This window comes from Myxocyprinus asiaticus, chromosome 19 (genome assembly GCF_019703515.2).
Source record: "Myxocyprinus asiaticus isolate MX2 ecotype Aquarium Trade chromosome 19, UBuf_Myxa_2, whole genome shotgun sequence".
NCBI classification, from domain to species: domain Eukaryota; kingdom Metazoa; phylum Chordata; class Actinopteri; order Cypriniformes; family Catostomidae; genus Myxocyprinus; species Myxocyprinus asiaticus.
Window position 1 is genome coordinate 26,908,307 of NC_059362.1, and position 27,552 is coordinate 26,935,858.

The 27,552-nt window shown below is 37.4% G+C and overlaps 3 protein-coding genes across 6 annotated transcripts in view; 2 read left to right on the forward strand and 1 right to left on the reverse strand.

Annotated features, from left to right (window-relative positions):
* Positions 1 to 301: 301 nt before the first annotated feature.
* LOC127410204 (transmembrane protein 251-like) lies at positions 302 to 4,454 on the forward strand. The gene is made up of 2 exons (XM_051645346.1): positions 302 to 418; positions 2,327 to 4,454. Exons 1-2 carry the CDS (start codon positions 410 to 412, stop codon positions 2,768 to 2,770), a joined length of 453 nt encoding a protein of 150 aa, XP_051501306.1. The 5' UTR covers positions 302 to 409; the 3' UTR covers positions 2,771 to 4,454.
* Positions 4,455 to 6,697: 2,243 nt separating this feature from the next.
* On the forward strand, positions 6,698 to 19,259 carry LOC127410038 (putative E3 ubiquitin-protein ligase UBR7). The gene is made up of 11 exons (XM_051645038.1): positions 6,698 to 6,863; positions 7,283 to 7,416; positions 7,956 to 8,016; positions 14,259 to 14,354; positions 14,807 to 14,860; positions 15,202 to 15,307; positions 15,489 to 15,607; positions 15,868 to 16,059; positions 16,171 to 16,351; positions 16,446 to 16,507; positions 16,627 to 19,259. The coding sequence occupies exons 1-11, from the start codon at positions 6,732 to 6,734 to the stop codon at positions 16,717 to 16,719; spliced, it is 1,230 nt and encodes a 409-aa protein (XP_051500998.1). The 5' UTR covers positions 6,698 to 6,731; the 3' UTR covers positions 16,720 to 19,259.
* A 3,112-nt stretch (positions 19,260 to 22,371) lies between these two features.
* Positions 22,372 to 27,552, reverse strand: part of LOC127409847 (BTB/POZ domain-containing protein 7-like) — an 89,190-nt gene continuing 84,009 nt past the window's right edge. For 3 of the 4 annotated variants that reach the window (XM_051644735.1, XM_051644738.1, XM_051644736.1), the window contains one exon: positions 22,372 to 25,733. In XM_051644735.1, coding sequence (XP_051500695.1) covers positions 25,071 to 25,733 — 663 coding nt within the window. In that variant the 3' untranslated portion in view covers positions 22,372 to 25,070. The remainder of the gene's footprint in view (positions 25,734 to 27,552) is intronic. The other variant, XM_051644739.1, reaches the window with a different exon arrangement.

The window sequence follows — 27,552 nt, forward strand, 5'->3', positions numbered from 1 at the left end:
GCAAGAGCTGTTAAAATTAAATGTGAAAGTGTAGGCAGAGCCATTGATTATAAGTCTATCTCTAACAGACTCGTTTTAATTATGGCACTACTCTGAAAAAGATATATTGTTAAACCGAATGCCATGAGAAAAATATTGAACCCCTTGTTCGAAAATGGCACTTCATTTTTAATAATCCCCGTTTTTAAATGTCTGGTATTGACTATTCTCCAGGTATGTATCACAAAGATCCTGAAGGGTGCGGTAGAGCCCATCGAAATGTTCATAAAACCACAGAAGCACTCAATCGTGACTTCCGGATCTTGCTTTTCAGGAAGTGAGTCATATGACAACAATCCTGTGACATCGCTGTGTGTTTTGGGTTTGAGAAACGAATTGCACTGAAAACTCCACAAAATGGATTGATCGTATGATCATAGTAAGTAACACTCTTCAAAATCAGGATCGTGTGTTTAGTTGTTATTATGCGAGATGTAGTAACTAGCAATAGTGCTAGTCAACAGATTTGATCAAACATACTCGAGTTTATTTGAGAATCACTTCCTCTTTGTTTTAAATATTTATTGTTAGTTTGTATTTCGTTTAGGAGTTGCTAAAGTGTTGCATACAACGTTGAGGAAGTTACCTATTTTGGGAAAAAAGTTTGTAATAATTAAATAGAGGTATATATATATATATATATATATATATATATATATATATATATATATATAATGTACGTATATATTAGGGCTGCAACTAACGATTATTTTGAGAATCGATTAATCTAGCAATTATTAGAACAATTATTTGACTATTCGGGCGATTATTGCAACGATTAATCATTAGCCCTTAACCGATTATTCAGCTTGTACCTGACTTAAAAGGTTGTATTAAACGTACTTACAGACAAAATCATCTTTTAAAAATACCTCTATATGAAGTCAAGAGGACAAAATCATCTTTTAAAAATACCTCTATATGACATTCACTGAATTAAAGGAAAAAAAACTTACGTTTAATTCAGTAAAGAAATTCACTACAAAAAAAAAAAAAAATCCTATTGTTATCAAGTGTTTTTATCTTGTTTTCCATTTAAAATTGTCTAAAATTCCTTAAAACAAGATACATTTACTTGAGAAGCAACATATAAGATATTTAGACTTGCTTTAAGAGAATGTATCTTAAATATAAGTGTATTTTGTATATGTGTATTTTTTCACTTGGTTATACTTCTGCGAGTGCAGTAAAGACAAAATATACTTATTCAAGATCTATTCTCTAAAAGCAAGTCTAAATATCGTATATGCTGCTTCTCAGGTGAATGCATCTTTTTTAAAAGGATTTTTAGATATTTTAAAATATTTGTATTTTTAATATTATATTCAACATTCTCAGATAAAAAAAAAAAAAAGTCTTCTGCAGTATAGCTGCTAAAGTAAATGTACGTTATTTTAAAGGAGTTTTAGATATTTATATTGGAAAACAGGCCAAAACAAATAAAAAATTACTTTTTTTGCAGTGTATAATGGGGCGAAGACTACCCTCTCTCACCTTTCTGTTCACTTCAATCCATCTTTAACTCACAAAAAAACAAACTCTCTCTTATCAATAAAGCTGTGTATTGGCAATCTCTCCCCCTTAGATCGGGACACTTCGCGCAACTCATAGAAGAGGCGCTGACCACACAGAGAAATGCCAGTTTCGGAGTTTGTAGTTATTTACATGACCTGCTTCCATATTATTTGAACTTTAATAAAGCTAATATGCATTAAATATAATTGCATTTAAGATGTAACTCCGGGGTGTTTCCTTTAAAGAGCTCCGTCTCCGCTTATTCCACAGCGAGAGTGCTTCTGTATTTACTTATTTTGTATTTTTGCATTATAATTACCTCATACTTTGCGATCTACATCACCTGAAGCTGTTTGGAAAGTTTAGAGTGCATGTGGACTGTGAGCTGTGTAATTCTTTCTCTCCTCACTAAAGTTCGAGCTGCAGTGCTGCTCTTGCACGTCATCATTACAGTTTAATGTGATCTCATGTTATGTTAAATGACATCAAACAACTATTCGACAACGAAAAATTTTGTAGACAATTGTTTTTTATTGTTGATGTTGTCAATAACGTCGACTTATCGTTTCAGCCATAGTGTGTGTGTGTGTGTGTGTGTGTGTGTGTGTATGTGTGTGTGTATATATATATATATATATATATATATATATATATATTGCTAAAAACTAAAGTACCTTGGGTCACATGAAGGATTTTTTCAACCATGCAAGTCTATGTTTTCTTGTTTATCTTTGCATTGGGTGCATTCTCTTTGTTTTTGTTTTTTTTACAGAGAAGAGCATGGAGAATGATGAATTTCCGCCAGCGGATGGGATGGATAGGTGTTGGACTGTACTTGTTGGCTAGTGTTGCTGGGGTGTATTATATATTTGAGATCAGCCAAACGTACAACCGGCTTGCACTGGCGCATGTAGAGAAGGCACCTGGAGCACAGACAAAATGGTCAGGAGATGCTTCATCCTCATCCCCTTCTTCAACCTCATGGACACTTACTCTGAGAACAAGACTTCTCCTCTTGCCCTTCTGGGTGTGGGCCACCATTTTCCTTATCCCCTACCTCCAGGTGTTTCTCTTTCTTTATTCCTGCACAAGGGTGGACCCAAAGACTGTTGGATACTGTATTCTGCCCATCTGCCTTGCTGTTCTCTGCAACCGTCACCAAACCTTTGACAAGGCCTCCAATCAGATCAGCAGGCTGCAGCTGATTGACACCTAAGTTTTCCATGATGTGGGATTGGATCTTGGTGCCATACACTTTGGTGTCTTAGGGGTTTGGGAATACAAATGTGCATTTTTAAACAAGATATTGCATTGTCTGTACACACTTGTTCACGACTTTAAGGATTTTGCTACAGGCATTACATGGGGGTTAAGGGTTTGCTTTTTTTTCCTTTTGAAAAAAGATGGTTCAAGCCATGTGAAGTTCAACACCATTTTTTGTTTTTGTTTTAACTACATCTTCAGTGCAATATCAGTGTGATTTTAGTTAAAGTAGATTATAACAGGATCCAGAAGTACTTTCCATGTTTCCTCAGTCTAATGGTACTTTAAAAAATGTTTTGCCTCAATTTAACTGAAATAATATTTTTATATTTTCTTTTATAATTGAAAGTGAATTTGACAAGTGAATTCTCAATCAAGCCATGGTCCAAGATGTTACCTAGAATTTTTGCAGTTGATTTTACACTAAAGATGGAAGCTGAAAAAAGTTTGTATGACAGCGATGTGGGTGTAAAATGCTGACAGGAGTGCATGCTAAATATTTAGATAGGATATGGACAGTGGATTAATTGTGTCACTATAATTTCCTGCTGTTCTATTCAACTCCAGTGGTTAATATTTAGTGAACATTAATGGTGGAAAACAAGGACAACAAACAGAACAAACAGTACAAATGGTGCCACGTACAGGTATGTGTGTTCCATTTTTTTGTCAACGTTGTCCATGTTTTTACTGGTTGTGAATGTAGAAAACGGCACTCAAATAGGGAACAACAAAAACAAAATATGTTTCTTATCTGTGATGAATACAGTTTAATATCAGTATTTTGCCTTCAGTGATGACTTATGGTTTGCCCCAGACATGGAAAGGGAGTATTTTCCTCAATCTCTTCAACTTGTGTTTGACAAATTCTAACTATCATGGGTCAAACAGTGGAAAGGCAGTAAAGACGATTCTAAACATCTCTGGGTGGGTTTTGGAAAACAAGTTATGCATGCCTATGTCTGTATGGAATATTTATGGAATGTCTAATTGTAGAGGGATATCACTATCATTTTACAGTCTTTTCTTGCATAAGCAAAGCAAAGGTTATTTAGACCTGCAGGGTGTGTAGGTTGTAACGAGTCAGTTGCAAACTTACCTAACCATGTGTCTCAACTCCTGAACCCACTATTCAAAAGCCAATTTCAGCCTCTCCGGCTGCCCCTTTCAGTTTAGCCTGTGCTATAGACCCAGGTGTTTCATTTTTCAACATTACTGCTTGTTAGTATGGAGACAATGCTTTTGGCCATGTCTGGAGAGTTTTACGTGTTTGTTAAAATGTTCAAAACAAGGCAAATTGTTTTTGTCTAAAAGGGCTTGTCTGTGAATTTATAACGATAATGTTTAATCTGTATTTGTTATGAACTTTCCATTGCCGTCCTTGTACACTGTGATTTCAAACAAGTCTGGATTCTGACAAAACTCAATGTAATGTGCAGTGCATATTCATTTGAAACCGTTACACTGACATATTATTTGTTGCCAATTAGAAACTCCATACATTTAATGGGACTGTCTGCATTCAAAGTTTATTGCACAATGGTTTATTACACCTGTTAAAAAAGTACTGATAACTACTGTCAATTTGTAACTTTATGCCAGGAAAAATGTAACACTAAAACAATTTTCCTATCACACTTGTAATCTGTTGTCCCTGATGCAACCATATCACTTTTTAGAGGAATCTCACGTCAAATAACAACTTACATTACAAATACATTAACAAAAACCCATAAGTGAAATCCAAAATCCTGACACTGTCTCCAAATCATCATGGCTGCTTGTTTTTACAATCCATCATGGAAGTTTTACAAGGAGGGAGGCACTGAGTGAAACAACACCTCATAAGATCATGGCCGTAAGGTCTTTATTCACCTTTTTGGAGATTCTGTGTTGGACTTGGTGGCCAATTTCTTGGTACTGTTGTCTTCGTCACTAGCCTTTTCCTCATATATAACATGGGATTCAAAGAGAAAGAAAAGATATGGTTACAAATAATGGTTATTAGGAAAATCTATCTAAAATAGTTGTAATTGTAATAGGAATGAAGAAGTAATGAAGTATTACCTGCTGACTCTCTAATCAATCTTAAACTTGGTCAGTCAATGTCATTAATACATTTAGCTTCTGCACTTAAAGGGATAGTTCACCCAAAAATGAAAATTCTCTCATCATTTACTCACCCTCATGCCACCCCAGATGTGTTTGACTTTCTTTCTTCTGCAGAACACAAAGATTTTTTGAAGAATATTTCAGCTCTGTAGGTCCACATAAAGTCAACAGGGTCCAAAACGTTTAAGCTCCAAAAAGCACATAAAGACAGCATAATCGTAGTCCACACGACTCCAGTGGTTTTATCCATATCTTCTGAAGCAATATGATGGCCACCATTCTCTTTACATACAGAGCTGAAATATTCTTCTAAAAATCTTTGTTTGTGTTCAGTAGAAGAGTCATCCACACCTGGGATCGCATGAGGGTGTGTAAATGAGAGAATTTTCATTTTTGGGTGAACTATTCCTTTAACTATGCCACGTCAGGCGTTAAAATGGAGAACAGAGACCACTGAATCATAAGGCTTGCAAAAAAAAAAAAGAGTCAGCAGTGTTGCCGCTTCACCTAAGCAATTATTAGATATGTTTGAAAAATCAATCACCCTTAAGTTGTTCCAAACCCATAAATTTCTTTAGTACATGGAGCACAAAAAGAGGACATTTTAGGCAGAATGGTCACCTTAGTCACCATTCATTGCATCTATTTTCTCCATACAGTGCTAGTGGATCCTGAGTGAGGCTGCCAGTCCCTAACTTTCTGTTTAACATCTCCTGTTGTGTTCCACATAAGAAAGAAGGTCGCACACAATCTACTGGAGCGAGATTGCGTAAAATATGACAGAATTTTCATTTTTGTGTGAACTATCATGCCATTTGCTTAAAAAAAGTTGTTTAAAATGAGAAAAGTAAGATTTGAAAGAGACCTGCATTTTTTTGATGAAGCTAAGAAAGAAAGATTGTTGTAAAGTGTTGGGAGGTAAATCATTAAGCAGACTTTTGGCCATTTTTATATATTAAGTTCGAAGTGGGATACTACTATGTACTCTTACTTTTTTAAATAATACTAAGAGTAGTATGACATTACGAACTCGGCCATAGTTTTGTGCGTTGTTCATTTTTTCTTTCTTTCTTTGTGTGTGTGTGTGTGTGTGTTTCCCATTACAAAAGTGACAGTCTTCATCTCAGCAGTTTAATATTAACATCTCCTCTGTCGTTTCCCGTCAAGCCCTTTTCTTGTTCGACATGAGCCGTCAAAACCTCCAAGATATCCGCACTTAATTTCTTGATGCCAGTTATCGTTGATTTCAAATTGTCATCTATTTTTACTGAAAATTGGTGTCAGTCCATCTCTGTATTTCATCTCCCCCTTCAGCTCGCACATTGCCATGTCGAATGTAAACTCTAACCTTTGAACCCTGACCCGTGGAACTAATTTCGCGAACATTCCCGTATAATTGCTATTTTTCTGTTTATTTTGTATCAGTGTGTATGTATGTTTCACTACATCTTAGTTACCAAAAAAAAAAAAAAAAAAAAAAAAAAAAAGAATACATTTGTTCATTTTTTTTTTTTTTTTGGGAACGTCCCGCAACTCTCCCGCCAAATTAGCCCGTATTTGCATAAACCGGAAGCAGTATTGGTTTTTATTATTGTCACAGTTTCTCCCGGGAAAATCGCACGGGAAATGTCAAATTACATTACAGGATCCCTCATTTTTACTTTTGTTTTACCGCAGAAGACCAGCTATCCGGGATTTCTTCCACAGGCCGGTTGTTTCGTTTCACATTACGTGATCAGAGTGCCCTGGAACAGGAACTAGATTTTTTTTTTTTTTTTTTTTTTGCACCCGTCTCTTCAAGGATGGCGGCAAATCATGGAGATGAAGAGGCTACTGTATCTCTGGTGGACGTCTTGGAGGAAGACGAAGAACTGGAGAATGAAGCCTCCGCTGTCCTCGGAGGGAGTGATTCAGAGAAATGCTCGTATCCTGAGGTGATGCATGCCAGTTTTTTTAACCTTGTTTTATAATCTTAGATTTTAGCATACAGATTATAATGATCGAAAGTGTAGCCTAGCTCAATCTGGCGATCAACATTGTTCTTGCAGGAAAAAACAACAAATTCAATTCTTTGTTGGATTGTTTTGATATCTGCATCGTGACGTGATATTGGCGCAAACATGAATATTAATACGTTGATGATCCGTTGCCTATATTTGTTTAGAAATAAACCTTACTACATAACTGTCTCAGTTATCAGTCCCAGAGCAGATACTGGCTGGATCCAGATGGCTTTTCAGTGCTGTTTAACATCAATTAGTAGTTGTCAGTAGATGTTCTGTCTGCACTGACTTCCATATTCCGAGGATTAGAATAACATGTTCTTAAAATAAAGGTCTTTGTGCTCTAACAGGGATATGTGAAGCGTCAAGCTCTGTATGCATGCAACACCTGTACACCAAAGCGAGGAGAGCCAGCTGGAGTCTGTCTGGCTTGTTCCTACAAGTGCCATGAAGGCCATGACCTTTTTGAGCTATACACCAAGAGGTAAATGTTCCCTCAATCTGTCTAAAATAACCACTCTAGTTTTGATAATATTTCAAGAGGTCCATAAAGAAATAATGTACTGAGTTTGGTGTGGAAGAACTTGCCTGGCCTGCTCAAAGCCCAGACCTGAACCCCACTGAACACCACCTTTAGGATGGATCGGATGCTGACTGTGACTGCAAGCCAGGGTCCATCTCCCAGCATCAGTGTCTGACTTCACTGATGCTCTTGTGTTTAAATGGGAGCAAATCCATGCAGCTATATTACAGCATTTAAGTGGAAAGCCTTTTCAGAAGAATGGGAAATGTTATAACAGCAAAGAGTGGGATTAATCCTTATGGTTGTAAAATAAATGTTCAACAAGCACATAAAAAATTTTGTAGTTCAGGTGTCTACACACTTTTAACAATTTAGTGTATCTGTTGGCATGCTGGATTTGTGCTTCTAGATAAGACATTTGGTTGTAGTTTTGGTTAGGAATTTATATATATATATATATATATATATATATATATAAATAACCTTTATTGGTATTGCAGGAATTTTCGATGTGATTGTGGAAATGACAAGTTTGGGGAAATGGAATGCAAGCTATTCGCAGTAAGTTGTGTTTTATTTTAATTTTAATCTATGCTTTTTGTTTTTAATTGTGGTAGTAATAGACCTGTTCAGCCATTACATCAATTTGTAGGCGAACCCGGAAGGCTAATTCGCCATGGGTTTTCCTATGGGTTATAAACCTCCAATGGGTGTTTTCAGCTTATGAGTAAAATAAGGTCTGTGGCAAACATTACTTGACTATATGTGGATGGTTTGTTCTACAACATAAATTACACACTTTCATACCTCAAATGTGAATTTTGAAGCTGTATTGAATTGCATACTTTTTTTTTAAAGAATGCAATTCAATAAAGTATGCAATTCAATACAGCTTCAAAATTCACGTTTGAGGTATGAAAGTGTGTAATATATGTTGTAGAACAAAACGTCCACATATCATCAAGTAATGTTTAACATAGACTAGGGATGTCCATGATTAACCGACTAATCGAGTACTCGTACTGCACCAGCTAGTCAACTACTAAAAACGCTACTCAAAAATCGCAAATTGATTTTCCTTTTTGCATTTGCCTTTACCTCTGGATCTCTCACACTGGGGGCGTTGTGGATATGTGTCATCTAGGTGTTGGATGAGAGGAGACATGATGGCATCTTTGTGTGCTTTCAAGCAAAGCCAAATGTGGCAGTAGTTAATTACTTTTTTATTCATATTGAATTCTACTCTATTGGTATTCAATTCTTGTTGGAGTCATGCATACCATGGACAAGGATCTGTTTTTATGGTGGACAGGGAATGCAAAGCAGTACGAGAAACTCTGAAGTAGAGATGCTCCGATCGATTTACCGAGTGCATTAACCGATTGCTTATGACGCAAAAGACGCGTGACTCCTTTAAGACATCAGCAGCACTGTCATGGCATCACAGAGTGTGGGGAATACTGGCATAGTGTTGTAAGACAACAAACTTGATTCAGTAGTTAAGAACGATGCAGTGGGAGAGGTATGAAGAATAGTGCTGCAGCTAATGATTATTTTAATAATCGACTAACGATTATTCGACTATTTGGCGATTATTGCAACGATTAATCATTAGCTCTTAACCAACTATACAGCTTGTGCCTTGACTCAAAAGGTTGTATTAAACATGCTTACTAACAATAAAGAGGACAAATCCATCTTAAAAATACCTCTAAATGATATTCACTGAATTAAAGGAAAACATTTTTTAATTTAGTAAAAAAATCAATTCGAAAAAAATTATCAAGTTTTGTCTTGTATTCCATTTAAAATTGTATAAAAATCGTTAAAACAAGATACATTTAATTGAGAAGCAACATAAAAGATATTTAGGCTTGCTTTCAGAGAATTTATCTTGAATACACTGTTTATTTTGAATATAAGTGTATTTTTTTTTCACTTGATCATAACTCTGTGAGTGCAGTAAAGTCAAAATATACTTATTCAAGTTATATTCTCTGAAAGCAAGTCTAAATATCTTATATGCTGCTTTTCAGGTAAATGTATCTTGTTTTAAAATAAATAATATTGAATATTATATTCAACATTCTCTGCTAATTTTTTTTTCTTCTGCACTATAGCTGCTAAAATAAATTTACGTTGTTTTAAAGTAGTTTTAGATATTTATATTGGAAAACAAGCCAAAACAACAAATCAAAAACGTATGTTGTTGCAGTGTATAATGGGCGAAGACTATCCTCTCTCACCTTTCTGTTCACTTGATTTCGATCTTTAGCTCACAAAAAACAAACTCTTCTTAAAAGGGCTGTGTATCACAGATTTTCTTCCCAATAAGATACACACCACAACATGTTTTATGATTCACTATGTCGTGTGCAATCACGTAATAATCTAGCTGCAGCAAGCACTTGCGAGAGATAAGCGTCCCTGCGCCAAACCGGGTGCAGTTTCAATCTCTTCCTGGGTGAGATTGATCGGATGACTTCATGTGACTCATAGAAGAGGCGCTGACCGCACCGAGAAATAACAGTTTTGGAGTTTGTACTTATTTAAATGACCTGCATCCTTATTATTTTAACTTTAATAAAGTATGCATTAAAGATATAACGGTGGGTGTTTCCTTTAAAGACGCTCTGACATCAGGCCCGGTTCCAGATCAAAATCACTGAGGGTGCTTCTGAAAATAGTGGGGGTGCTCTGTATTATGTGGAGATGTGTCATAATTACACATTTTTAAATGTATTAAATCATGTTTAAATGCTACTAAAACAACGTAAATAACAGTTTTTTTCATGTACAAAACATTTATTGCTTCATTTTACAAATAACACAAAGAACAAACATATTCCTCTCTCACTTGATTTTGCTCGCGTGTCCCCTCCGTGTGCGAATGATGCGAAGATCTATTGGGATTTTACTAAAGTTCATCGCTGAAAAGTAGAGCCCGACCGATACCGATTTTTAGAGAGGGAAAATTCACCAGTTACCGATATGGTGGCCGATATATTTAATTTTTGAGCTGGAATGGAAACAGACCTTTTCTATGTGGATTTTTCACCGATTTTGCACCGATATGACTATGCAAAGGTACTCGGAAGGTTGCTTTCTTAAATATTTTTATCAATGAATATTTGACATTATTATTATTATACATTGTCAACAAATTCTAGAAATGAACACTGAGAAAATAAAGAATAAATAAAAATACAATAAATAGCTAAATATACATCAGTACTGTGTTTAGTATCAGTCAAATGCTGACCATTAAAATAAAGAATAAATAAAAATAAAATAAATAGCTAAATAAACATCAGTATTACTGTTTAGTATTGGTCAAATGCTGACTATGTTAATACTGCAGAGTCAAGATAAAAGCGGCAGCGGTGTTACACCGTATTCTGCTATGCAAGTTCAGGGGAAACTTTCAACGGTGGAAAACCAGACTTTTAAATATTACATTTTATAAATGCAACGACTGGAATTGTTCGGTTTAAGGGGTACCAAACTGTGAATCCTGAACAAAACAGTTTGGTGAATACATGTTTACACATTAGCTTCCACTCAGCTGACAACAATGAAAGTAGCTACGTGATTAGCTAGTTAGCTATAAGCTCGTTGTCACGGAGAGTAAAAGACGGATGTTGTTTATTTTACTTTCCAGCATTGTGTCTCACCAACTAGGTAATAACATAGCGTGAAATCAACACTCAACAGACACAATCCACCACCGCACCGTTGTCTGTTGAGCTGCAAAAAGATGCTCTGATGTTAACCATTCAGTCTGCTACATTACTGACTGCACTGACAAACTATAGCTGGCTAACAGCAAACAGACATGAGTGACATGGTTGTCAGGGACAGGGTTAACGTTCTATTAGTTATATTGAAAAGGGAAAATGATGGGGTCATTGTTTAAGTTTCCAGTATGTATTTCACAAACTAGTCCACAACTTGCTGTGATGACACCGCTGAACTCCGCCCTGTCTGCAGAGCCACCGTCAGTTCAGCTCTGTAAACAATGGAGTCGGAGCGCGCTCTGCTGGACAAACTATGCTATGACACCAATTCGCATGCATGGTTGCCAGATTGCATAAATTAAGTATTACATAAGGTGAAATATTTCCTATTTGTGCAAGAATAAATCTCTGATTGGGGTGTTGCATCTATTATCTGGCAACCCTCAGCATATTAAAAGATTATGGATGCACGATAGGTCCCTAAGCCAGATAAATGAAAGATCTAATAAAAAAATGTTCATGATAAATTGACCCGTGAGCAGTAGTTTGCAATTGAGGGTGCTCTAAGGTTCATTTGAGGGTGCTTAGCACCCCCGTAGAACCAGGCCTGTCTGACATAAACATTTTAAGCATAAGCGGAAAGGCAGTTCCGGCTTGTATTCCACAATGAGAGTGCTTCTGTATTTTGCTTGGTTTGTAATTTTGTATAATTCCCTCATACTTTGCGATCTACATCACCTGAAGCTTTTTGGAAAGTTTAGAGTGCATCTGGACTGTGAGCTGTGTTTTCTTCCTCTCCTCAATCAGGCGCGAGCTGCAGTGCTGCTCTCGCGTCATCATTAGAGTTTAATGTGATCTCATGTAACGTTAAATGAGATCAAACGACTATTGGACAACGGAAATTTTTACCTACAATTCTTTATTGTCGACATTGTCGAATAATCATTTCTGCCCTGACGGAGAACATGAAAAGTTTGTGTACTGTTCTGTTAATGTGCCGTTTCACACTCGACAAGGCAAAGGGAAAACAGCTTGAGCTGTGAAATGGTCCTTATTATCGTTCATGGTGGCAGACAAACAATCTGCATAATTCTACACAATTGTAGGTAAAAGTGGGCCCGCAGCTGATGAGCAAAACTATTTCAACACAATAACATTAGCTAGCAGGTTAGCAGAGGCTTACAATGGTGCACTGGGTGTACACCGTAGTTACAACACAAAACTCCACTTTTGAACTCTCGGTAACAGATAAATCCACAAATAACCAAGCATACTTACAGGTTGTGATCCTGAAGCGCCAGATTGTCCCAACAAGGTGGGAACTGCACCATCTTTCAGGAGTAACCGTCTTGAAAATTAAGCATTTGTTGTGGTTGTACTGCAAAATAATTAAAATAAATTTGAACCACTGATTCTTCAATTTGTCTGCCTTTGGAAGTCCAAACAAAGAGGTTTTGCTTTTGCAGTGAAGAAAACAGCGTCTCCTCGGCATGGCGACAACACTAACCCAACTCATCCTGGCCTCTGCTATAACTATGTTTAAGGGCGGGCCAAAGTAGCCCTTAGGCGGGCATTATGCAAATGTGTTACATAGTGATGTAGATACTTTACGGAAGAAATGGCTGGACTACAATCCAGCCGTTTCTGGTAGTTCTTGAGCAGTGTTGTCTGTGGGAGAGAATAACTCCCTTTTGTGTGGACTTTGTGCTTTGTAACTTTGCAGACCTTTTACATGTACAAAGAGCTATATTACAAAAAGCATAATAGGGCCTCTTTAAATATCTCCCAATTAAATGGCATTAAATATAGTAGCACCTGTGGAGTCCAGAAAAATTAGCTCTTTCTCCGTTTTCCTTTCATCTCATAAGAGAGTTCCCTCATTAAAGTTCAAGCAGCAACAAGTGAAAAATGAACTATTAATACAATCATCCAACTAAATGAAAGGGCAGGAAAGGAATTTATAAATATAATAATTCTTTATACAATATTAAGATACCATAATATAATGTATTAAATATAATGCAAAAATAAAATAGAAATAAAATAAGGAAGAATAATAATTAATTATTAATAATAAATAATATGAAATATGACAACGAATCGATCAAAAATGTCACATTGTTTAATTGCACCTATGGGTTATCAGTTTGTCTTCAGTTTGACACTAAGCTTAATTTTTTTATACAGCTATCTATCTTAATATAGATAATATTTTGTTTGCCTATACTTGTTTTAAAGTCTTATAAAAAAAAGCCCTTTTAATAAGCCTTTTAAACTTTTTAATCTGTTTTTGTCAGCAAAAACTAGACAAAGTGTTATTACTGGGAAGAGGAATATTCAGTTAATAGTAACAGTGTGCAGAAAGCTTATATATAGCCAGTTATGACAGAGATCCTGATGAAATGTGAAATGATCGGGATCGGTATCGGCCGATCAGGTGACAAGAAGAAAGGTGATTGGTATCGGCTGTAAAAATCCTGATCAGAGCATCTCTGAAGCTTATCAGACCAGTATGTGTGTTAAATATCTGAACACAGGCAGAGCACATTTTATAAAAAGCCAACTTTCACCACTTGTTTTTCTGAATAATAACATGTGAAATGAAAAAATGCAATTACTCTTTATATGCATTATCCTAATGCAGTCAGTATTGGTTTCTATGTAAGCTCTGGTTAAGTGCAAATGTTTTTTACTGTTATTTTAAAATCTTTTGTTTCTATGCATATTTTATTATGCATGTTGTTCATTAAAAAAAATTCTCCCAAAAGACAATCACAGTTGGTTGAAGTTGGCTTATTTTGAAACTGTTTTTGGTAACTGTTTAACTGACATTTTCGTTTGAGTAATTGATTACTCATTTTTTTGTGGGATAGAGTACTCTACTACAAAATTACTTAAAAATGCCCATCCCTGCAACAGACCTTATTTTGCTCATAAGTTGATAAACCCCATTATAAAAACCCATAGGAAAATCCAGAGGGAATCAATTGTGAATTCTCTTCTGGCTTTTGGACTACAACCTGAACAGCTCTATAGAGATCACAAATATGGTTTTCTGTCATTCAGGATAAGGAGAGTGTGAATTCAGGGAACAAATACAGCCACAATTTCTTTGGCTTGTATTGCACATGTGACAGACCCTACCCAGATCCAGAGGACGAGGTAACGTGTTTTAGTTTGAGTTGCATTTCAGTATTAGGGATGGTTGATACTACTTATTTTCTTTTCGATCAGATATTAAGTACTATCAAGGCCAATACTGCTGTTACTAATACAGATAGTTCTGTTAAAAAGTTTTTTTTTTTTTTTTTTTGCAAATTCTTGGGTGAAAATTGGTTATTTTAAAAATCCATATATGTATACATTTTTTTACATTTATAGGCCTAAAATGGAAAATTATTAGACTTCTTTTTTGTTTAGTTTTGTACAGTCATGGTTACTACATTAGAATTGATATTTTTTATGTGAGGATCGATTGTCCTCGATACAAAATCAGTATCAGAAGTATCGATACTTCAGGATTGATCCGCCCATCCCTATCCAATATGTCCATTATAGTATCATCATAGATTATTTACTATTATTTTATTATTATGTATACTTTCATTCTGCAGGTTCCAGACGAGATGATCCAGTGTGTCGTGTGTGAGGACTGGCTACATGGTCGGGTTAGTGTTGGTAACCAGATTCCGGTTTGGAGGAACATGAACATGGTTTAGTGTTCTTTGTGAATCTAATGTGTAGATTCATATGGATGTCATGATTTGCATCTGGCATTGTGATCAGTGAATACTACTGCTCTACATAGCTGTCTATGGGCAATATCACTCACATTAGAGACCCTACTTGAGAATAATGTAAACATGATTAATGACCAAAATCATTTAAACTGCTGAGCTGAACTTGGCAAGTGAGTAATTATTAGGGGAAAGATGAGGTTTATCACAGCCATGACTAGTTCTGAGACTAGCTGCGGAAATGTCTGAAAACCTCTGTGTGTTTCTTTAAGCATTTGGGTTGTGTAGTGCCAGATTGTGTGGAGCTACAAGAGATGATTTGTGAGTCTTGCATGAATAAAGCACCTTTCCTTTGGACTTATGCTGCACAAATCACAGGTAATGTTGTGTTTTCTTTGTTTCCATTTTGCAATTAAAGATATCTAATATGTATGTGACTGCAATCTCTATTTAAACATTTAGTAATATTTTGATCACATACCCAACATTTAGCAGTTAACCCAGGCATCCTTTACTGAACATTCCTAATTTGGGAATTATTATGTCTTGTTTGTTTCAGTGCCACCCATAACAAAAGTAAGTCCATGCAAAGAAGAGGAGGAAGTGAAAGTGGAGGTAGAAAATGATGAAGAGGAGAAGGCTAAAAATGAGAACCCAAAAAGCCCCTTGGATGAGAAGGTCTGTTTTGAGTGAATGATGGTTGATCATGACATGTCACTTGTATACTGTTCATTCCTGTTCAGTAAAATAAAATTTTCATTGCCGACAATTGTCAAGTAATGAACAAACAAGTGATTGGAGCAATAAATACACAATATATGCTGAGGTTTTTTTTAGTTTTTGTTTTATGCTGTTTTGCCCTTGTTTCACCACAAGGTTGCATATTGTTTTGTTTTTTTCTTGTTAACTTTAACATCTTATTTTCTCTGCCACCTAAGGTTCAGGTCAATGGGACATCCACCTGTAAACGGAAACACCAAGATGAAACTGAAGGTTCCTCACAGGAGAGCTCATGCTCAGGTTGCAGGCTTCGAGAGATGAAGGCCTCAGAGAGGAACCAGACACTGCAGGGTGCTGTGTTCTGGCCCTCTGCCTGGCGTACCAAACTCTGCACCTGCACTGACTGCAAGGTACAGCTCAAACACAGAGATTTAGGAATAGTTCACCCAAAAATGAAAATTCTGTCATTTATTCACCCTTATGCTGTTACAAACCTGAATTACTTTCCTTTGTTTGCTTAGATCCTCTATGCAGATGCAGGAGTGTCTTTCCTCATGGATGAGACCGACACTGTACTGGCATATGAGAACAAGGGCAAGTCTACAGAGCAGGCTGAGCAAGCAGGTGGAGCAGAGGGTCACGACCCCTTGATGTCAGCCTTAAACAACCTGAATCATGTTCAGCAGCTGGAGATCATCCACGGTTAGCAGCGTTTTGTAGTACTAGTATCCTGACATTTCAGATTCAAAATATCAAGTAAACTGTGATTTGAGCCTAAAATTGGATTTTTATCCAGAGTATAATGACATGAAGACAGAACTAAAGGACTACCTGCAAAGATTTGCTGCAGAAGGCAAGGTAAGCTCACGACGCTACTCTCAATGCTTTATACAAGTGGTTGAGCTGAAAAATGTTATTTTCCTGGCTTTTTGGCTAATTATTAATTATTGTAAATGACAATCTCCTCCTCTGTTTAGGTGGTGACACCTGAGGACATTCGTCAGTTTTTTGAACAGCAGCAAAGCCGTAAGAGACGAAGAGCCAATGCGGGCCAGTACTACTGCAGCTAAACCATCCTTCAACCTGCACTTTAAAGGGATAGTTCACCCAAAAATGAAAATTCTCTCACCATTTACTCACATTCATGCCATCCCAGATGTGTGTGGGTTTCTTTCTTCTGCAAAATACAACGCTTTTTAGAAGAATATCTCAGCTCTGTAGGTCCTTCCAGTGCAAGTGAATGGTGACCAGAACTTTGAAGGTTTAAAAAGCAGAGACATTCATAGTAAAATTAATCCATATGACTCTAGTTGTTTAATATATGTCTTCTGAAGTGATGCAATCACTTTGGTTGAGAAAGCTAAATATTTCAATTCTTTTTTTATTATAAATCTCCACTTTCACATTCTGTAAGTGGAGATTTATAGTAAAAATAAAAAAAAATAAAAGGACTTAAATATTGATCTGTTTCTCACCCACACCTATCATATCACTTCTGAATATATGGATTAAACCACTGGAGTCGTGTGGATTACTTTTATGCTGACTTTGTGATTTTTGGACCGTCAACGTTCTGGTCACCATTCACTTGCATTGTATATTTTAGAGAGATTCTTCTAAAAATCTTCATTTGTGTTCTGCAGAAGAAAGAAAGTAATACATCTGGGATGGAATGAGGGTGAGTAAATGAGAGAATTTTCATTTTTGGGTGAAATATCCCTTTAAGCATAACAGCTATGTCCAATTCTTTTCCCCCAGACCACCATTGGAACATTTTATAAAATAAATATGCAGGCCCTCATAACCTTGTATGATTTTGACCTTGTATAGAATGTGATGTCATGTTCTGTAGCTATAATTCTTTTATCTTAATCCTGCCATTTCAAACAGGGCTCTAGTTTAGATGAAAAAATCTGTTTAGGAAAGCTAAACCTAAATTCCCTCTCCTATCTCAAGACATTTGCATAGGCTAAAGGTATGGAAAAAGTATAGTTACAATTGTGATCAAGTAAGCCTTTTTATTTAACCTGTTGTTTGTAGACTCTTTCCTTTTTAATGTCCTAGCTTTGAAAAATAAACATGGTAATACGTTTGGGCCCTGTAAAGTACATCAGTTTTTTTTTCCCCAAGAGTACTCAACTCCAATTGTCTCCTGCACATTAAAAACATACTGTACATTCAGCTGAACAAGTCAGTAAAGATTTTGGGACTACTTCAATTATAAATTGCAAGCTTGGTCAATAAGCCATCAAGCTTTGCACACCACTTCTGTATGATTTGGATTTGGACCTTTCTGTGTGTCAGCAACACAAGTCTCTGGATTGAATGATTTTGTGCACTACTGGGACAATGTCCAGTAATAAATTAGCTAAATTTTCATCAAGGCCATTAGATTTAAAGGGATAGCATCCACCCTCGTCATAATTTACTACCCTCATGTTATTGCCGATCCATGTGTCTTTCTTGTAGAGAAAACAAAAGTAGACATTTAGCAGAATGTTAGCCTCAGTCATCATTCACTTTTATTTTATGAGAAAAAGACAATTTTCCCAATAGCAAGGGGTTGCTCCTGAGATTCAGCAGCTTGAATGAATGGTAATAATAAAAATAAAAAAAAAACAAGACAATGGCATTATAACTCAAAGCTATTTATTTTCAAGACATTAGTCACCTAATTGCAGAGTAAAGTTTATAACCACACCGCCCAATGGATAGAAAAATAGACACTTTCCACAACTCCACAAAATATTTTTTTTTTAATGTCTGCGTATGAATATGTACACACACGCAGACACAAAATGTCTCAAATAGATATCGAATGTTTTATATATATATATATATTTTTTTTAAAAAGTAACATTTTACATACAAAACACCATATTTCTGAGGCCTGTGATCAAATGTACCAAAAATCTTGAAAAATAATGTTTGTTTAAAAAAACAAAAACAAAAAAAAACATTATGCACACGAAGCGTTGGCTACAGTATTACAAAGAAACGGTTCAACAGAGGTTTGTAGAAATGGCTTGCATAAGACAAAAGGGGTGTGGAGGAAGCCCAGCCTCAGGCAGGGAAGGCACTAAATCGTCTCCTTTAGAGAGATAGCACAAGAGAACCTGGAGATCTGCAAACACAACTTCCCTTGCCCCTCACACATCCTAACACAAACCTTCGTTCAGTTCAGCCTTGCGGCACTCTGGAGATAACGCAACGCCATGCAAAAATAATACTAAAAGGATTAGGAACGAACGTGTAAATTAAAATGACACCGCTGTGAATCTAGCTGGAAGTTTCAGTCAAAAAACAATCAATAAAGCCAACAGAGGGCAGTATTCAACAACAAATGTTACAAACATCACTATCAAAGTGTTACTACAAAAAAAATTTAGTGCAATGGGTACAAGGGCAGGGAGGTCATTGGGGGGGGGGGGTGTTACATCCCCCCTGGAATCTACGCCCCAGAATGGGTACCTTCATCTGTTCTACCTTTTATTCCTTGATTAAAGATGTCAAGTATGGTGTATTCACAAAAAACAACTTGTAATGAAAAGTTTGTCAAAGAATGTGGCAATAAAATTAGGTTTTTTTTTTTTTTTTTTTTAATTCACAAGACAGACTAAACATTTAAAACTCATTCTGAAGACATCAAATGCATTTCAAACTCATTCTCCATCCCAGACAGTCTCTCAGGCACACAGCCCACAAATCTAACTTAGCCTAGATGACCACAAATAGCATTTGTGATAGTAATGTATTAATTATGAGGTCAGTGTGCCTCTTAAATACAAAATAACACCTTCAACCATGTGCAATGACTTATGCAGCAATCAGAACCCACAGTTATATACCCCTCAAAAGAATCAAAGATCTATGTGAACATGTGACACATTTGACTGGTGTTATATAACATGAAATAAATGACTTTTTAGCACTTAAATTCAGCCTGAGTATAGCATAGGTGGAGGCAATATAAGGAGTTTTCCTAACCTCCCCTTTAGATTAAGGCATGGATGGGTCTATATGGGACTAGATCGCAGCATTCTCTGGGATCGGCATTAACGTCAAGAAATAATGTACTCCACTGGCAGGAAAACCTCTGAGTAGCAGCAGTAGGCCTAAATATCCATCTGTCGATTTTGGGTCAAGGCTATGCAGCGAGTGCGATAGAATGACATGACAGACTTTCAAACTCCTTTTGGCTGCCTCGAAGGGAAGTGCTGACACCAATTATGTGATGCTTGGGAGTTATAGGTAATATAATAATTTTTTTTTTTTTTTAATAAATAAAAACTACTGCTCAGTAAGAATGGGAAATCCAGTTTTTAAAAACAAAAGGTAAAAGCACGAGAAATGTCATACTGGGAGGTCTTTGCTCAAACCAGAGTTGACCCAATTCAAAATAGCATCAGTATACAAGGATGAACCCACAGCAGATGTGGCTGCTCAGAACGGCAGAGTTACAAACCTGAAACACTGAGAATTTAAATGACTACACAAAGAGCTTTTGAAAAGTGGTGCAGTTTCTGACACATCAAAAGGAGAACATGTGAGCTTCTGGTAAAACAGGCTGCACATCAGGTAGATTGAGTTATTACTGTCATGCTGACACGAAGCCTGAAGTATCTTCAAGGTTAAAAGATTTTCGAGACTAAGCCTTTCAAAGAAATAAAAATTTGATCCTGGGTTTATTTATTCAGAAAGAAAGTGGTTAATGAATGGATTCACTCTGCCTCTTTTTTGCTGCAGAATGTGAATGAGGTCAGGGAAAGTAGGCTTAGGTAGGCATGCATTGCTTACTGAACTGTCACCGATGAAAATATGCAGCTAACACGCCACACATTATTTTGTTTAGAAGCCAATGGAACGGTTTAATCATTTGCATCAGGGACTGAAAATCTTCATGCATCAGATCATCAGCAGAACAGCATGCCTGACATAAAGAGAACTGCAGAATTACTTCCTTGACATTCGGAGGAGAGAAGCAGTCCTCTCCCCGAAAGCCTCTTTCCAATCGTGGTCAGTTTCAGATGACTTCAACTCTCTGAGGAGATCGCTTGTACCCCAAGCAGGGTCTACACTAAATCCATTTTTGGATCTGACCCTCTTAAGGTTCGAAGGATTACAAACTGCAGCTCTCCCACTCAGGGTTCATGACACAGGCTGCAGTAGGAGGCAGTGTTGCAGGTTCAGGAGATGCATTGCACTGCAACTGCATCAGGTAGAAGGTATTATACTATATGTACACTGTGTAAACTAACAGCTGTTTCTAAAACCCCAATTCCAAGCTAGAACAGTATGAAAAATGCTAATAAAAACCAAAAGGAGTGATTTGTAAATTATATTCACCCTTTGCTATATTGTAAGCACCACAAATACACATAAGATGTTTTTCCTTGTGAATTTCATTGTTTTTTGAAAATGTACAGTAATTTCAAATCAGATGATTGCAACACGCTCCAATAAAGTTGGGACAGTCGAGTGTTTACCACTGTGAAATATCATTTCTTCTAATAACACTTAAGCATTTGGGCACTGAATACACAAGTTTGATGAGTTTAGAAAGTGGAATTTTCCCCCATTCATCCATTATGCAGGTCTTTGTTGCCATATGGTGTGCTTCATAATGCACCACACATTCTCAATTGGAGACAGGTCAGGACTGCAGGCAGGCCAATCTAGCACCCACACTCTATGCTTACACAGCCATGCATTTGAAATCCGGGCAGTATGTGGTTTGAAGTTGACCTGCTGTAAAATGCACGGATGTCCCTGGAAAAGACGGTGCTGGATGGCAGTATATGTTGCTCCAAAATTTGTACATATCTGTCTGCATTCATGGTGCCCTCACAGATGTGCAAGTTACCATGGGCACTGACACACCCCTGGCCCATACAGACACTGCTTTTGGACCTGACGCTAATAACAGCTTGGATGGCCCTTTTCCTCTTTGGCCCAGATATCACGACGGCTTTGTTTTTCAAAAACTTTTTGAAATGTGGACTCTTCAGACCAAAAAAAAAAAAAAAACACAGTTCCACTGTTCTACTTTCCATCTAAGATGAGACAGCGCCCAGAGAAGTCGGCAGCGCTTCTGGACAGTGTTGATGTAGGGCTTCTGCTTTGCATAGTAGTCTTAACTTTCATCTGTGGATGCAGCGAGTGGTGCTGACTAACAAAGGTTTACTAAAGTTATCCCAAGTCCATGTTCATGATATCCATTAGAGATGAATGCCGTTTTTTAAGACAGTGATGTCTGAGAGATCAGAGATCATGTGCATTCAGAAGCGGTTTTCGTCTTGCCCTTTACGCACCGAGATTTGACCAGATTCCTTAAATCTTTTAACTATATTGTGCACTGTAGAGGGTGAAATGCCCAAAATCCTTCCAATTTGTCTTTGGGGAACATTGTTCTCAAAGTGCTGGATTATTTGCTGAAGCATCTGTTGGCAAATTCACAAGTCTCGAATGATCCTTGCTCTTGAAGGCTAGGCTGTTTTTGGAGGTTCATTATATACTATGACACGATTGCCTCACCTGTTTCACGTCGCCTTATTTCAACTCGTCAAATTGTTATTAGACTTCAATTGCCCCTGTCTCAACTTTTTTGGAGTGTGTTGCAATCATCTGATTTGAAATTACTGTACATTTTCAAAAAACAATTAAATTCACAAGGAAAAATATCATATGTGTAGTTGTAGTGCTTTCAATATAGCAAAGGGTGAGTATAATTTACAAATCACTCCTTTTTGTTTTTATTAGCATTTTTCCAACTGTCCAAACTTTTTTGGAATTGGGGTTGTAATAAATAACCAAGGGTAGATGAATAATTCCGGCCATTAATAATATCTGCATCAATTGTAGATTTAGTTACCACAAATGCTTGTTTAAGACGGCACACAGAGGAATAATTTGTGTGGGCTACAGCAAGCATGGTACACTTTCCTCTCAAAAGCTTCTCTCTTTATTTGAACATCTTCACCGGGCTGTTACGTTGACTCCTCTACTGAATAAAATGGCAAGATGAAGGAAGGAAGGAGAGGTTCTTCATAGAAAAATTTGTGGAATAGTAAAGAAAATGTGTCCAGCTGTTGGTTCTGGTCACTCAATGATAAATTTTCAAGGTGAGGCTCAAGAGGTTTGAATAATTTGAAAAGAATATAAGGAAAATCGAATTGATTTTGAAGTACATGTTGAGAGAAGCTGGTCAGAGATAGAGACTCACTCTCTCTCTCTGGCACAGGAGACCTTATGTGATTTAAGATGGAGAACTGGATTTCCCAAGCTAATGTTGTAAGGCCATAACTGCAGATACAGCAGTTTCACTCCTTGATTAACTCAGCTGCAAAACTGGAGAGGCAAGTCTTTAGGCCATTTCTGTTGGTCAAAGTGCCTTGGGGATCAAGAAAATCAATTGATGATTAATGTTCCTTCTACAATCTGTCACCTAAGAGCCTATGTAACTAGAACCCCAAGAAATCTAAACACAGCGGTTTAAATGTAACTTACAATAAGGCAAAAAACATGGCCGATATTAGACAGATTTACCAAGCAACACCTAAACCTGCAACATAAAGATCCTCCCCAACCCATCTTTGGTCTAGCTGTGGGTTTTAGTCAATTTGGGCATTCTAAACAGTCAAAAACCCAACCTGATCCAACCAAACAAAACATAAGCCTTTTTTACCAATGTCTGAGCACTCGTATCTGACCAAGAATAAATATGACATTCTCAGTATTCTCAGAATTATTGTGCTTTTTCACAAGACCTCTTGTGCCCCAATGAAAGAAGCACTCTTAAGTAAACAACGTGGGATGAATATAACAGAAGATTGTTTGAATACTCAGAGGTCCTACCTAGTCTAAGACAACATAAGAATCTTATGTAATCACATAATTTTTAGAGCATGAGAATACAGTACCATCACATGTAAGGGTATTGTTGATTAGCTTAAGCCTGAATATTTGCTGTGCCAGCATAATAATCTGAGAAAGAATATTATTTTACAAGGTGAAAAGAGTAGAATTCATGTTAAAATGAAAAGGCTGCACTATTGCACAGTTCAAGAATACAGGTCTTTATGTTAAAAAAAGCTTAAAATAAGGAAGTTCATTTATCTGTAGGGCGTGCAGCAGTGCATGATATTGTCTTGTAAATTGTTGTCTAAGAAATTGTCAAAAATATTAAATCTCTCTAAATCATTGTCTGTGACACTTCTCAGAATTTTCTTTTTTGCAAGGCCTGTTCTTGACATCATAATTGTTTTACAGAACTCCGTGACTAGCACAGAAAAGCTAATGAATTTCTGCCCATAGACTGCTGCTGTCCAACCATAACAGAGGACAGAGGACACAGGCTTGAGGTTGGTTTGATTGAGCTCCCTTTACAGCTGCTAATGAACCCACATTTAGCTTAAAAAGACTATGAACCACCGCTCAGGAATGCCACCAACTGCAGCCTTTAAAGGACAACCTGAATGTAAAAGTGTGAGCCAAATTTGTTGAGCGGATGGATAAGTTAAATATGCACAGGAATGACTCCATAGATCTGGGTTGTGAAACATGGTAAAACAAATGCACAATGCACATTTAATGGTGCATCTGTACCATTGTTATGCCTGACAAGTTGCCTCATAGGAGACAGGGGATTTCATTTGTTTTCCCTTTTATGTTCAATCTTGGTTCTTAAATTGCACAGGCTAATGCAGGGAATGCTGCGGATTACAGAAGCTATTACTGCCACTCTGCCCTCAAAAGAAGAGGGATCCGTTTATCAAGGACTAGACAAAATAACGAGTTTGTAACTTATTGCCTTCATATTTTTCAATTTACTTATAAGGAAAGATAAATCTGTGCATCTCGATAAACATATAATTATTCAGTCATCCTAGTCCACTCTGTCAGTGGTAGTGAAATGAAAGTAAAAGAAATATATTGTGATATTTGTACATTAATATGCAGCTCTGGAATTCCCCGAGAGGAAAATCTGTTTCGAGTTATGATTGTCATCATAAGGAAAACATAAGGACCAGAGAACCAGCAAAGTAATCTTGGGCGTTCAGTGGCAAGAGGACCTGTCAAATTCAGGGCAATTTAAAGAGGCGTTTTATGTTAAATCTTTTTCTGCAGCCTCAGAATTTTTAGCATTTTCCCCCACTTCTCAGGGTGCACACAACCAAACCAAGCTCTCATCTTACCTTGTCCAACTGGGTTTTTAATCTGTCTGGAGCAGTTTACGTGCCATCTGCCTTTAAGCCTCTTAAAGGAAGCCACCCACATGTAGCTTATGGGCGTTCATCAATAAAAGATACTGTCACCCCTCCAAAGAACAAAAAGTGCAGGACTGCTGGTGCCTCACCTGCTAGCTTACACTTAGCATTTATATCAGCCTTCAGTTTGACGGCCCCCTCTTTTTAATGAGGGGTCATAGAGCAGACTTCCTGTATGGGTAGTCAGGTTTGTTGGGTGACCTGCGGTCTCGGACACCCAATTCTCCCTCTTCTCCTGTCCCTACATTCCCCCCTAACCCCAGCCCCATTCCACCTGGAGCTGGACGGCGACCCATGGTCCACTCCTCATACTGTTCTGTGGAGGGGCCAAGCCCACAGGTGAGGTCTGTCTCATTTATGGGCCGTGACCTCTGTGTAGCTTGACCGACACCACCTTGTGAGACAATTGCCAAGTCCAGTCTCTGAGGAGGCTGTTCCAGCACATCCAGGCGGAGGGATGCCTCTGAAGCGTCAGAGTAGGCTGGAGGGGGCTGCCCACTGCCTGCTTGACGGCTATGGATATAGAGATCCGGTCCACTGTAGGGAGGCACATGGCGGCCTGGGAACTCGTAGAGATCAGGGAAGTCAGGTTGCGGGCCCTCGGGCTTGGGCTCGACTGCATGGCGCTTGCGGGAGGAGTGGGGGTGACGGGTGGAGTAGCTGTGAGACATGGGGGGTGCTGTTGAAATGTGAGGGTGGGGTTCATGACTCTCCACCTCCATAGAGACCTCTGGAAGTCGCCGCTCCTTCAGGCTCATTGCAGACACTCCCATGGCGATGTCTGGCATGAACTCATTGATAACAGGTTCCATGCTCTGCTGGTATAATTCAGACAATAAAACTGTTATTGCTGTCTTGCAGTGCAGTTCACACCTAAATCCTACAACAGGGCTATTTAATGCCACTCCTGGCAAGTACTCCTTGCATGATGACTGAAGTGGATTTAATCGACTAATTAGTGGATTTTCATGATGTAGTGGATGATGTCAATGTGTATGAGTGAAAATATACGGCATATTATCAATATTATGAGTAAGGTTAACGAATTACCTCAGACAGATTGACAAACTCAGTTGCAAAATGAATTGCTGTGACTGTACGCCAGCGATAGATTTACGTTCAATGTTATGGAAATAAACAATATTTTGACTTTTAAAGCCACTTTTAGTATTGTCTATCAATTCACAATGTATTTGAAATATTATATAAATTATATAATTATTTTGATTATTTTACATTGAATTATCTGTATTTGGGGGCCTTACTTAGCAAATACTGATATGTGATTAATTAACTAATTCAAATAATCAGCATATAATGTAATTCATTTAATAAAAAAATTTAATCAATTGACAGCCCTAATTCTAATTACAGTTGAAGTCAGAAGTTAGGCTGAAGTAAGTTAGTAATGAAGTAATTATACATTAGGTTGAAGTAATTAAAAAAAATTTTAACCACTCAGCTGATTTAATATTAGCAAACTATAGTTTTGGCAAGTTGTTTAGGACATCTACTTTGTGCATGACATGAGTAAAACAAATTTGTTAACAGACTGTTTGTTTCACTTTTAATTGACTATATCACAATTCCAGTGGGTCAGAAGTTTTCATACACTAAGTTAACTGTGCCTTTAAGCAGCTTGGAAAATTCCAGAAAATGATGTCAAGCCTTTAGGCAATTAGCTTCTGATAGGCTAATTGGCGTCAACTGGAAGTGTACCTGTGGATTTATTTTAAGGCCTACCTTCAAACTCCGTGCCTCTTTGCTTGACATCATGGGAAAATCAAAAGAAATCAGCCAAGACCTCAGAAAAAAAAAATTGTGGACCTCCACCAGTCTGGTTCATCCTTGGGAGCAATTTATAAATGCCTGAAGGTACCATGTTCATCTCTACAAACAATAGTACGCAAGTATAAACACCATGGGACCACACAGCCATCATACCGCTCGGGAAGGAGATGCATTCTGTCTCCTAGAGATGAACGTAGTTTGGTGTGAAATGTGCAAATCAATCCCAGATCAACAGCAAAGGACCTTTGAAGATGCTGGAGGAAACAGGTAGACATGTATCTATATCCACAGTAAAAAGAGTCCTATATTGACATAACCTGAAAGGCTGCTCAGCAAGGAAGAAGCCAATGCTCCAAAACCCCCATAAAGAAGTGAGACTACAGTTTGCAAGTGCACATGGGGACAAAGAAATTTTCTATGGTCTTATGAAACAAAAATGTAACTTTTTGGCCATAATGATCATCATTATATTTGGAAAAAGGGTGAGACTTGCAAGCCAAAAAACACCATCCCAGCCATGAAGCATGGGGGTGGCAGCATCATGTTGTGGGGGTGTTTTGCTGCAGGAGGGACTGGTGCACTTCACAAAATAGATGGTATCATGAGGAAGGAAAATTATGTGGATATATTGAAGCAACATCTCAAGACATCAGCCATGAAGAAAGCTCGGTCGCAAATGGGTCTTCCAAAAGGACAATGACCCCAAGCATTCCTCCAAAGTTGTGGAAAAATGGCTTAAGGACAACAAAATCAAGGTACTGGAGTGGCCATAAGAAAGCCTCGACCTCAATCTGATAGAAAATGTGTGAGCAGAACTGAAAAAGCGTGTGTGAGCAAGGAGGCCTA